We start from the raw sequence: 13,394 nt of genomic DNA on the forward strand, positions 1-13,394 counted from the left end.
CAAACATTAAATACTTTAGCTAATTTAAATAGCATATTAAAAAATTTTTTTAACATATGTATATTAGAAAATGTTATATTATGACAAATTAATTAATTAGTATATTGATATTATATATAGTATATTTGATATTATACAATATTATTTCTATTGTAAGATTTAATATTAAATATTATATTTTTTTAAATAAAATTCTTGAGTTTTAATCAATTTTTAATAATTTTTAATAATTTAATTAAAATAGAATTTTAAATTAAAATAAAAATTTTTAATAGACTTTTATCTTTAAAATAAAAAATTAAGAGAGTAGTAAGTATATATTTTATTTTGCAAAGCTTAAAAATAATTGTTTATAAATCATTATAATTCTATTTATAATCATTAATATTAAAAAACTTGAATCGATAAAATATATATAAATATATAAAAAAATATATATAAATATGTAATTCGATAATCACATTATTTTTTTATTTTTTATGTTATGATTTATATAATGATTAATATATATCTTTAATGATTAAATATATCTTTTTGATATAATTATTTATTAAGTATTAAGTATTAAAATTATATTAAAATGAAGATAAAATGGTAATATCTATTTTATTTAATCGAAGACGATCACCTGGTAATTGGCAACCATCATCATTGTGGCCATGACCGGATACCAATTTATGATCAGTTCAATAACCTGTGTCACTGTTTTACGATTCCTATCTTATAGTTCAACCATTTAAAATAAAATAGCAAGAATAAGATTATGTATTGCGCAATGTCGTCTATATTGCATGTTGTTCTTTGACATTCAAACAAAATACGCGTAAGTGAAAGTGTTGAAAAATAAACACAAGAGGGCCAATACTATAACATAAAACAATTCGTATCGCAAGACATTTCTCAGCAAATAAATACGGGGTGACTCGAAAAGTATAGACAACGCGTTTGTTTTTTTCAAACTTTAAAGTTGAAATTATAAAAATAAAAAAAAAAATAAAAGAAAATAAAATAAGATTACAACATCTGGTTGCCAAATGTATCTTTGTATGGATTAAAAGTTATTAACTGACATTGTTCGTGTTCCTTCGAGTGGGGAAAATAGGGTGCATATATATACATCGAAAAACGTGTAATAACTTAATTTTTTTACACATAAACTTACCTAATTTATATTGAAGTCGCGTACTTGTTAATTTATTATCTGCTACATTAAAAAATAGTATACAGTCGCAAAAATTCTATTGAAATTTATTGGTAAGCAATTGAACTATTATTTTGTCGACATAGAACTGTAAATTTTATATGTTGTGTCTTTGCTCGTATGTTAAAAAATTTTAAGAAGGAAAACAGCTAACTCAGTAATGAGAATGATTGATATAAACACAATATTTGAAATATTTTATTCGTATTTACAAAGTCATGCAGAGGTTAGGATACTAGATGTTGACTCAACAATTTTCTTACACTTACTAGGGACTTTAGCAACATTGTGTTACAAGCAAGCAAGTTAAACAGGAATTGAACAGCTGATGCTTCGTCAAGACCGGCGAAATGTCAAAGTCTAGGCAAATTGTAAGTTATCTATTGTTATATGGTTAACCTCGACTACTTAGTTTATATAGAAGACTTGAGTAAAATTAAATAACATTTTGTCAAAAAAATAAGTTATTTTTTTCAGAAATTATGAGATTTTTGTAATTCATGCAGTAACGTGTAACTTACTAAAAGTTCCCAGATATGAATTCAATTGGATTTTATTTCTTTGTTTTTCTTTTATGATTTTTTAAAATCTCTAATGCTAATATGTATGCGTGTGTATTTGTGCAAAGCAATATAGACATACATTAAAACTTTAAATTTAATAAAAATATTTATAATAAATAATTTCTTAATGTTTTTATTTTTTATAATAATTTGTTTTTTTGAATTGAATATTTTATTTTTTATATAATTTTTTATTTTATAGGATTTTATTATATAAATCTATTCAATAAAAAATTCATACATTTTAGTTTTTCTATAAAAAATATTAATGTACATTAAATTATATGAACTTATATATATATTAGATTTATTTAGACTTATATATGTATTAAATTTATTTAAATACATTACATATTATTAAAATATTTTTTCACATTTATATATAATAAATATATTAATATACAAATCACAATATCCAAATATTATGAATGTAAAAAATAATATTTTTGATATTAATTCTTGATATTCAATTATATTTTAATATTTAAATTTCTTTTGAAATTATGAATATTTGTTTTTTTATAGACTTTACGTGTGCAATGTTCAGAAGGGACAAAACGTATAGATATAAATCTTTCTGATACAATTTCTCTAGTATATGAAAAGGTTTGTACTTATATATTGCATTTATATGTATTTATATTATGTAATATGACATAATAAATTATAATTATATAAATTAAATTAAGTTATAATTATATAAATTAATTAACTTTTGAAAATTGTAGATCTCTAAAGCTTTTGAATTGAATACTACTGGATTTGTACTCTATAGAGAACGAAATCATAAAGATGAACTTCCATATTCTCACAGCAAAACAGTTTCAGGAACACATCTTTCTCATGGAGATATGTTATATCTTGCTCCTCAAAATAATACACAATTGTGGAGTACTCCCTCAACTAGTACTGCCACCATTGATATTTCTCAAGGTTTTAATTAAATTTTATTATTTTATTTTTTCTTTTTATTTTAATTTAATATTTTAAAAAGTTAAATTTGACTTAATATTAGAACCAAGACCAATGGATGAAATAGAAACTATCAATCATACTAATGTTTCTCAATCTGTATCAAATACAATTGAGGATGTTGATGAACAATTATGGAAACTTGATGGTAAAATACAAAGAAAACGTGATGAAAAACTGTAAGTGAATATAATATGAATGAATATATAGAATGTTAATATATTCATGGTATAATTTTAGAAAATTCTTTAAAACATAAAGTAAAAAAAATAAATACAGAAAAATGTTATTGTTATAAATTATTAAATTATAAGTTTATATTAAATGAAATAAGATGAAAATAGAATGATACTATTTTATTTTCATTTCATGATTGTATTTACATGTCACTTTGTTCAAAGCAAATTGTTTAGAGCTTAATAAATAAATGTCAAGCAATATTTCTATATACTAATTTTTATATTTATTTTAATCTTTATTAACTTTTCAAAAATATCACAAATATATTAACAATCTGTATATGAATAAATTTTTTTATATAAAATTAGATTATATATATTATAATTTGTTTAATAGTTGTAGACATGGTGCAAATGGATGTTGTGTTCATTGTACTCCTTTAGAACCTTTTGATGAAGCTTATCTCAAAGAACAAAATATAAAACATTTATCATTTCATTCATATCTTAGGAAACTCACTGCTGGTGTTGATAGGTATGTTCATATTGCATTATATGTAAAATATGTAAAGAATAATACTTTATATATTTTATAGAGGAAAGTTTATACAATTAGATGACATAAACTGCCGCATAAAGACTGGTTGTAAAGATCATCCACCTTGGCCACGAGGTATATGTAGCAAATGTCAACCAAGTTCTATTACTCTAAATCGCCAAACTTATCGTCATGTCGACAACGTTATGTTTGAAAATTCAAGTTTAGTTGAGCGTTTTCTCAATTATTGGCGTAGTACAGGTCATCAACGTATTGGATTTTTATATGGAAGATATGAAATACATACAGATGTACCATTAGGAATTAGAGCTGTTGTTACAGCTATTTATGAACCTCCACAGGTAATTATTTAATTGATGAATAATGAAATAAATAATAATAATTATATCTAATATTATAAATATTATTTTAATCTAATCTAAAATCTTTAAATCAATTTTTAATCTATAAGTGCATTATCTATAAGTAATATAGTTATATATTTAATTATATTTTAGGAAAGTACAAAAAATTCTATACGACTTTTACCAGATGAAAAGGAAACAATAGTTGATGAATTGGCTCATTTACTTAATTTAAAAAAAATTGGATGGATTTTTACTGATCTTATAGCTGATGATATCAAGATAGGAACGGTAAATTTATCTATAATTTTATTTTATTTTTCATAATTTAAAATTCTTAATTAATAGGATTAATTTAATTTATTTAGGTAAAACACGTTCGAAATATAGAAAGTCATTTTTTATCTGCTCAAGAATGTATTATGGCTGGCTATTTTCAAAATAAATATCCAAATCCTTGTCGTTTTTCTCCTAATAATTATTTTGGTTCAAAGTTTGTTACTGTTTGCGTTACTGGTAAGTTATTTACATTATGTCATAATCAAATCATTTTCCATTGAAATATTAAATATAAAGAATATAATGAAAGAATTATATATTTACTAAAATATACATATTGATTATAGGTGACGAGAAAAATCAAATTCACATGGAAGGTTATCAAGTATCTAATCAATGCACGGCATTGGTACGTGATGGCTGCCTGGTTCCTACAAAAGATGCGCCAGAATTGGGCTATGTAATTGAATCAACAGATAAACAGTATGTTCCAGATGTCTTCTACAAGGTGAGTACATGCAGTTTATTTGATCTAATTGTTTTTGATTAATTTTCTGCTTTAAATTAAGATGATAATATTAGTTTTAAAATTGATCATGAATGTATATGTTATGATAGAAATATGTCATTAAATTATATCTTATATACTAATAATATTAAGGAAAGTAAAGGTATGCATAAAATATACACAAATGAAAGAGAAACAGTTTATAACTCAAAATTGATTGATTAAAAGTACATTTAAATTGGGCAACGAACTTCGTACATGTATAATGAAATAATAAAACTGTTTAAGCATATGCACTACGGATATGCGTTTCCGTAGGCTGTAAACAAAATGACCTCAATTTTCGTATGTAATGATGATTACGCCTTAACTTAAAAAGGGTGAATGAGGAATAGAAAAAGAAAAGGAAACAGGAGAGAGAATGAAAAAAAAAATAAAAGGTGGAAAGAAAAACTTATCGAAAAATTATAGCCGCTCAACCGTTTAATTCGAACGCGAGGGGCAAAATAATCGGTTGTTAGAATTGATATTACAAGCTATGCGTTGTTACCTCATCACGTTCATAAAAATATATGTAATGTGTATATATATATATATATATTTATACATATATATAGTATATATAGATATATATATGTACATATATACACGCGCGCGCGTGGATATTTTGTGTATCAGGTGGGCTTCTAGCTTCACTCGCTTCGGTAAACATGAATTTATACGCACCTAGATTTAAAAATGTCGACTGACGTCTTTCGTTTTTTTTTCTTTTCACAACGACCGAAACAAGAGAAATTCATTCGAGCTCAACCACCCTTCGATCGTCGTACGTATTACGCAGTATCATTTAATTCTAACGGCGATTCTTACATTCATCGTAATGCAATGAATTTTCCTTTCTTCATGACATTGCAAACGATGAATTAGCTAATTAACAAGTGTTAAAACTTTCAAGTTCAACATCGAATGAGGCTTTCTTCGAAAAAAGGCATTCGCGACGACGAGGGCGTGCAATTTCCTACAATACGTGAGTGCGCTTTTTGTTTTTGCGCCGGTTTGCAGAACACTTTTTTTACGACGCTTTTTTTCGCACACGGGTACATGATAATATGATACATAACGATGGGATTTTTACGGAGGATTCAGACGAGTAATATAACGCATTATCGTAGTACTTCGATATACAGCATCGAGGAATGATTCGTTTATAATATACATTCGCTCATTTCGTTCGTTTTTTTTCTGATCAGACGACGAGGCTTACAATCTACATAGTAGTAGTTAGGCCTTGCATACATTTTCATGTTGAGATCTAATCTTAAATACAGTTAATTTACGACGGTCTACTAGACCATGGCAAAGAGCAAAAAGGGAGGAGTATCCTTGAGTCATCCGATAGGAATCGCAATTTTCCTTGACTCGTTTCATCGCATAATTACTTATTCCCTTTTAGCTCCTTTTCTCTCCTCTGGAAAAAGAAATGGAACGATACGTGATCGTTGACCAGACGAAATAAAATTGGTCCTTTTACGTACCGACGTATCGTTCGGTTAATGTTCTAAACGACCTGCGTATATGGAATCACGATTTTTTGACTTTTACGAAGTCATGTTTTTTTCGATTATAAAACAAAAAAAAAGTTTTCGCCTGTACGTTTGTCTGTTTGCTTTCTTTCTTTCTTTTTTTCTTTTTTTTTTTTTTCTCTTCTTTTTCTTTTTTACAAATATATGAATGTATGTGTATACACATACAAGTTTGCCCCATTTTTCGTACGTATTCCTCATCTACACGTTTTTTTTTCTTTTTGTTTTTACTACCTATGATCTAAAACATTAGCAACGCCCACAGGGCGACGCCGTTAACCACGGCACTTTTTAATCCCGTGCGATACCCTCTATATCAACTATACATAGCAATATGCCAATAGCCAAAATAAACGTCGAACTTCTTCTAAAACAAATGTCGTACAGCTAGAAGTCGTATCGATATCACGATCGATCTTGAGGTACGTATTATCGATCATCGTCGTTATTGTAGATATAGAATCTTATTGATTCTCAATCAATAGCAAAATATGGATCTTTATTTCTTCTTTCTTCTCTTATGCGTCCACTTTTAAAAATAGATTCAACATCTTTAGAATTCTATTGTTAATAGTTAATTAAATTGTGTGACTCATACGGAGCATCGTGATTCATGGAGCTATGTGATCACAACGATATCTCTATACATGTAATATCATTTATCATCGAATATTATATATACGTAATTTTTTGTTTATTTAAACATCCCATTCCCTATATCAAACACTTTAGAGATACCGTCGCGAACTCGTGAATCTTTTTTCTTTGTTTTTTTTGTTTGTTTGTTTGTTTTTTTTTGTTTTTTTTTTGTTTTTTTTTTTTGTTTTTTTGTTTTTTTTTTTTTTTAAGTTATCTAGAGCAGGGAAACGCAAAGTATACGAGTAATACTTGATTACCCTTCGATGTATACTAATCGCAATATTATCGTTACAGTTTACCGCATTTCGTAATTAGAATATTCTTCGTAGGCTTGCCCGTTTGATCGCCAAATGTAGATATCTTTTCAACTAATTCTAATCCTTCAACGACATGACCAAAGATTCCTGTGAACCCGCGCATTTCTTGTAATATTATACGAAATTGTGAACCCACCATACCAAGATTATCATGTCGCTTTTGTGTTCTCCGCATTCCGACTGCTCCTCTTACTGCAGGAAATTTTGTGTCGTCCGGCATAAAGTACCCATCCTCGAATATGCTTCTTCCTCCGCGACCATTATTTAATTCAAAATCACCAGTAATCACGGATTCACCCTCCCAACACTGAAAAATCGTGCAACCTTTATAACCGACTCCAACTTCACCCGTTGCCAATACACTAAAATTTTTTGCCATTTTCGGCGCTGCATCTGGCCTCACTTCTATTACGATACGGCCGTGTGGAGATCCATTTACTTCAATGTTGAAATAATACAGAGGATAAGGGTTTGAAGGTCCTCGAAGTGATGCTGCTATTCCGCTGGACGGCGGTTGAGAGGATGAGTGGACGGTTACCAAACTTCCGCCACCAGTACCAACTCCTTCTGGTATAAACGTTGATTGTTGTTGTGGATGTAACATTGCATTCGGAGGCGCGGGCGGAATAGGTTTAACGGACGGCGAACCAGGTGGAATGAGAAGTTGCTGCGGGGTTGCGGGCGGCGGTGGACCTTGATGTACATGAACAGAACCCGGTGGAGCTGGTTGCGGCTGCATCATACTTGAATGATATTCTATAGAACCGTTTTGCATGTGTTGCTTACTCACTACATGTCTTGAATATAGCTGCGACATACAATAATTTGCGAGGAACAGTATTGGATTTTGTGAAGCCGCCAAATGATTTGGTAATCTACCACCATTACTCGTTCCTTGAGAAATAATCGGTTCTCCCGTATGAATTCCAGCTAATGCTTGTTTCAATAACGCAAAATCAAATACCACCCCCGAATTACCAATTAAATCATCGAGTTGGCACTGCAACATCATTTCTTGATATTTTGATTGTAATCTTTGTTTTTCTATTATGAGTTGTGAATGTAAATTGTATACATCGCTAGGACTGTCGATCATCTGCAGACTAGCTTTCGCTTTTCCAAGAGTTTCTCGTGCATCTGTTATCTCAGGAAAATGACTCCAGCCATTCTGAAGATCTGTCTCAACATGCGTTTTTAATGTTACACAAGCTTCTAAAACTTTTATTAAGAATTCACGTTGTTGCATAGCCAGTCTTTGAATCTCGGTCGATAGTTTTCCCATAGCAACTAATTCCAGTTGAACCTAGGAAAATATCAATCGTGCATTCTCTGATTCAAAATCAAATATTTTTTATTCTATATATATATAACAAATAGAAAATAGAAAACAAATATACTAAATGAAATTAATTATAAAACTTACATCGGATATGAGTTGTTCTTTGGCATCAGTTTGTGATTTAATCTGGTGACCTGGATGTTCTTGTGGAGTAGCGCATGCTCTACAAAGTGCTGAACAACATGTCGCACACCATAATGCCAAAGGCATTCCGTGCGTGTGACAATTTTCACTCTGTAAAATATTATAACTACAAATTTTATTTCTTTTCTTTTATATTTTACATGTAATATTTATATAATAAAAATATATATATATAATATCTGCATAAATTTTTATTTTCTGTTTAAAAAATTTATCAAAAATTTTAAATATAAAAATTATACTTTGTATGTTAGAAGTAAATTATTGCAGACCTTATAACTTAATCTTATTACTATTAGAAGCTTGATATGGCTTCAGAACTGTATACTTTCTTTACCATTTGTGTATAAACTGGTGAATATGAATAACCGGTTGATGAACTTGAAATCTTTATAAAAAAATATGTTCACATTGTCATGTACCTTTCTCTCCTTATCACTCGTTTTTCCAGATGTGTTGTTCGTGGTGATTTTTAAATGAGACAAATTATTTGTTAGAGCAAGGAGAGAAGAGTGTGTCGGTAGAGCGTCCGGTCCTTGATCACCTAAATCCGTTCTCTTCCAACAATGCGCACAAAACAACTCACGTCCCTTTAATAAATTGTTTTCTATGCAACGCAAACAAAAATAATGCTTGCAACTAAGATATTTCGGACACTGTTCCGTATCGTTATACTTCTGCTTGCAATAACTGCAAAGCGTCAGTTCCTCTAAATCTGTTAAAACACTTGGATCCAGCATCTGAAATATAATAAAATGTTATTTATTAATTATTTTTTATAATCTTATTCTTTATAGTTATACTTAATAATCTTACATTTTCATATTATAATAGAAATATCTAAAAATTATCCATACTTATATTTTATATAACGCGATTATTTAATTTAGAAATAATGAAAATACATGCTTGAGAAATATTTGTGTACGTATATGTGTTTCATTATACTATATTATTTAGAAAAATAACATAAAGGTCATATTTAATGTATCTATTTCTAATAACAATCGGTTTAACGTTTCACTCTTATATTGTTTTCTTTTCATCTTTTTCTTTCTTCTTTATTCTCTCTTTTGTCGTAAATAATATAACTTATTATTTTTATAAAAATAAAAGAAAAATATAATTTTAATTTATTGAAGTAAATTTTTAATTAATTAATGCATATTTCGTATTAAATTATATTATTCAAACAAATATATATAAATATTTCACAGATATTTATTTTATTATTAATACATATATACATATTTACTAACATATTAATCTGATTATTTAATACAATTCTATTTATCGCATAAATGAATCTAAAAATTTGCCTTTTTAAATTAAACATGTAGATAATAAAATTTTTTTTGATGATATAAAATAAATATAAAACAAATAGAGAAAAAAATTAAATATTAAATCAGTATAATTAGATCTATTTCTTTTATATCATTTCTCTTTTTTTTTTATTATTTCTTTCTTTTATGTGTTATAAAATGATGCGCCACATAAATTCAATCGTGTTATTTCATAGCCTTGTTAAGTTCGAACTTATTCTCAAAAGGTTAGCTTCTTATCTGACACATTGACTATAACAGCAACGTTATTATGCAACAATTTGACTACTAAAACGTAAAAAATGACATTTCATAAGAGAACGCGCATGCGTACAAAATCCCGCCAAAATGTAAGGGAATAGTCGAAGTTTTGGAATTTACCATTCGTTAATGAAAAAATATCTTCAAAAGAAGTTAATAAAAATGGTAATATGATTTTTTATTTTTCTTCATTTTGTAAAATATTTCAAATATCAATACGGATAACCGGAAAACCTTCGGTCATATGATATATGGATTCTTGCAGCTTATCGCCAAGTTCTCTTTGCGATATTACGCTGTCACACGTAGTGACAAGTCCACATTTAAGTAAAAATGACTTACAAACTGCGTGTTAGACAAATTCCGCGGGAATATTGTAGTTTGTTCTTGCTCATATCATCATAATGTTTGTACATACATGCTTGTTTTTTTTTTCTACCTTTCATTTTCGCTCTCGTTTGTCAATCTTACTCTTCTTTCACTCTCTTTTTTCATCTTATTCATATACATATGCATACACACTCGTCTCTTGTACTCACAATGGCATACACACACGCACGCGCACACATACAACCCACAAAAATACATACACGACATATGTATATTTTCCTTATCATGCATGCAAGCGCGCGCACACACACAACATGTATACATACTCTTTCTTGCTCTTTCTTTCGTTGGATAGGAGCGTAAATGTTCCGTACCGTGTATACGATTCGTGATCGTCTCCTTGCCGCGCGATGGAGGCTGATCGTTGGCACTCGTCACTCCTAACGTGTACCGTGACAATGATAATTCCGTAATGTTCGTTCGAATATATGATTTGACTTTAATTTACATCGGGATTGACGTAGTATTGTGCGGTTCCGCACGCAGGAATCGAGCACTCCGACGTTTTTCGTTGCCGCAGTCGCCGTGAAGTTTTTATCAAGCTTTGTACTTTTCACGTTACGTGTTTATGCTTATCGAACGTCGTGAGTTATTATGGATAACATAACGACGGCGCGCCGGTAACGCGGCGTTACTTCAGTCTTAGCTCGTGCGAACGTTTTGCCACATCATGATGTTTGGTTCACTAAACTAACCACTAGCATGGCGGCGACGACCGACCGACCGACCGACGACACACACCACAGCGCGCGCTAGTCGCTTACGCTGTTGCTCTCCTCTCCTCTTTCCGTATGTTACCCCCTCTCAGCAATTCTAAAGCTTCTTCCTTCTCTCTCTTTCTCGTTCTCTCCTTCTGTCTTTCTCTTTTCTTTTTCTTGTACACTTTCGTTCGACTCGTGGCAAACAGTGCCGGTGTCGTCTGCGGCTTCTACGATTGCGCGCGCATTTCTCGAATGACTGAGTACGAATATTATGGACCTGCCTTCATACTTCATCTTATAAATTTCATGTATTTGCTGGAATCAACCAATAAAATTGTGTATATGTTTTTAAACATTTATTAAAAATATCTCAATACATTTGTTAAAACGTGTTTTTAAAAACATTTTTAATAGATTTTATTTTAGTTTTCTTCATTTATGCAAATTGTAAATAAAAAATATAATTAATTTCTATTTTAGGAAATCAAATATTTTTTTTTACCGATTCCTCTATTTTTAATTTCCTAATAATATTCAAGAAATAAAATAAGAAAAATTTTGAGTTATAAAAAAAATTCAAATTTAATCATAATTTAACTTGTTTAACTTATGACATTTAAAAATTATTTATAATCTAACCTAGAATTTACTTCTAATTATTTAATTTAACCTAAAATTAGTTTTCATTTTTATGATGTCATTTTTAACTAATTGATATCATAAATATAATTATTTTTATACATTTTTATATGTATTATTATTTTGTGTATATTTATTTTATGATTCATAAAAATATTTAATATTTTTTAAAAAATATCGTAATCGCAAATTTTTAAATTCAAAATTCAATTTCTAGACAACATTATTTATCAAGCATTGTAAAAAAATCAATAATTTTTAATGTTTCAAAATAAATTTTAATTTAAAATATTAATGACATAAATATATATAGATCATAAAAAATATAAATCGAAATTTTGTAGTAAAAAGTTATTATTTGCATTTCATATTTTTTTTTTGTTATTACTAGGAAAAAGATTCTTATGGAAATGAAGTGTCAAGGCTAGCAAGACCTTTGCCAGTAGAATATTTATTGGTAGATGTACCTGCATCCACACCACTTACTCCACAGTTTACTTTTCATATTAGCAATACTATTACTCCGTTTCCAATTGAAAATAGGTATGTAAAAATAAATAATGAAATATTATTTTGCTAATTAATGTTAATTTTATTAAATTGTAGATTCATCGATGGACAAATTCAGGAATTTAGCTCACTTTGTTCTTATATGCAACAATTTACTAAAGAACAATTTTTAGAAGCAGTTTCAGATTTTCATTTGTTAATTTTTATTGCAACTATGGATATGTTTCCAATGAAGGTTATTTTTTACTAAATATTTATCTATTTAAAAATCTTTTATTATAGAATAAAATATATATGTTTATTTCTTTAGGATCACATGATACCATTATTAGATGCAATTCGTAATAAAAATAGAGAAAAAGCAATAGAGTGGACACATTCGGAACAATGGGCAACAATAGAGCAATTAATATCTGAAGCTACAGCATCAACATCTCGATCATTATTTGATACTAACTCAAGAATTTCATCTTCTGTGCTTGTAGAAGGAAGTGGAATAGCAGTTGGTACAGATCCAATTGTAAATTCACCACCTGATCAAACACTTTGGACTTGTTCACATTGCACTTTTCTCAATGCAGCAGATTTTGCAATGTGTGAAATGTGTGGTTTACCAAGAAATACGTAACAAAAATTCATTATTATATTGCTTTTGTATGCATTTAAGGGTGCTATCCTTAAATTGCAATTTTGCTTCCGCAGGTTTTAACAAATTTTGTTCTTGCGGATATAAATTGTTTTGAACGCATACTTGGCTTTATTTATGAGTGAATAAAAAAAAGAAAAAATATCTTTTACCAAAACCTATTTTTCAATTGTCCTTTTTATAATGATCCTTTATATGTACAATTATAAGTAGTGTACAACTTGAAAAATATAACTATTTCTTTTCATACTATTATCATATTTGATTACAATTAATTAATTATATTGTAAATCAT

The 13,394-nt window shown here is 28.5% G+C and overlaps 2 protein-coding genes across 5 annotated transcripts; one reads left to right on the forward strand and one right to left on the reverse strand.

Annotated features, from left to right (window-relative positions):
• Positions 1-644: 644 nt before the first annotated feature.
• Positions 645-13,260, forward strand: LOC409841 (nuclear protein localization protein 4 homolog). 3 transcript variants are annotated; one of them, XM_006571852.3, is made up of 13 exons: positions 645-823; positions 1,474-1,572; positions 2,290-2,370; positions 2,493-2,697; positions 2,780-2,915; positions 3,313-3,450; positions 3,512-3,815; positions 3,972-4,109; positions 4,187-4,334; positions 4,445-4,605; positions 12,335-12,486; positions 12,550-12,688; positions 12,764-13,260. In XM_006571852.3, the coding sequence occupies exons 2-13, from the start codon at positions 1,552-1,554 to the stop codon at positions 13,079-13,081; spliced, it is 1,941 nt and encodes a 646-aa protein (XP_006571915.1). In that variant the 5' UTR covers positions 645-823; positions 1,474-1,551; the 3' UTR covers positions 13,082-13,260. The 3 variants fall into 3 exon arrangements, with proteins under 3 accessions (XP_006571915.1, XP_393332.1, XP_006571914.1); XM_393332.7 differs by lacking the exon at positions 645-823 and adding an exon at positions 846-1,254; XM_006571851.3 differs by lacking the exon at positions 645-823 and adding an exon at positions 846-1,129.
• Positions 4,791-11,385, reverse strand: LOC100577578. 2 transcript variants are annotated; one of them, XM_006571850.3, is made up of 4 exons: positions 10,870-11,385; positions 9,050-9,367; positions 8,568-8,717; positions 4,791-8,447 (listed from the first exon to the last, which is right to left on the reverse strand). In XM_006571850.3, the coding sequence occupies exons 2-4, from the start codon at positions 9,365-9,367 to the stop codon at positions 7,116-7,118; spliced, it is 1,800 nt and encodes a 599-aa protein (XP_006571913.1). In that variant the 5' UTR covers positions 10,870-11,385; the 3' UTR covers positions 4,791-7,115. The 2 variants fall into 2 exon arrangements, with proteins under 2 accessions (XP_006571913.1, XP_006571912.1); XM_006571849.3 differs by having other exon boundaries at positions 10,918-11,384.
• Positions 13,261-13,394: the final 134 nt, after the last annotated feature.

The sequence above is a fragment of the Apis mellifera genome, linkage group LG11 (genome assembly GCF_003254395.2).
Source record: "Apis mellifera strain DH4 linkage group LG11, Amel_HAv3.1, whole genome shotgun sequence".
Classification (NCBI taxonomy): domain Eukaryota; kingdom Metazoa; phylum Arthropoda; class Insecta; order Hymenoptera; family Apidae; genus Apis; species Apis mellifera.

Bases quoted from the DNA above. Each gene is read 5' to 3' on its own strand.
- LOC409841 (XM_006571852.3), top strand. From the start codon at position 1,552: ATGTCAAAGTCTAGGCAAATT. The intron at 3,816-3,971 runs GTAATTATTTAA...ATTATATTTTAG, and splicing joins CTATTTATGAACCTCCACAG to GAAAGTACAAAAAATTCTAT. The intron at 4,335-4,444 runs GTAAGTTATTTA...TATTGATTATAG, and splicing joins TGTTACTGTTTGCGTTACTG to GTGACGAGAAAAATCAAATT.
- LOC100577578 (XM_006571850.3), bottom strand. From the start codon at position 9,367: ATGCTGGATCCAAGTGTTTTAACAGATTTAGAGGAACTGACGCTTTGC. The intron at 8,718-9,049 runs GTACATGACAAT...AATATTTTACAG, and splicing joins CGAGTGATAAGGAGAGAAAG to AGTGAAAATTGTCACACGCA. The intron at 8,448-8,567 runs GTAAGTTTTATA...ATATTTTCCTAG, and splicing joins AAGAACAACTCATATCCGAT to GTTCAACTGGAATTAGTTGC.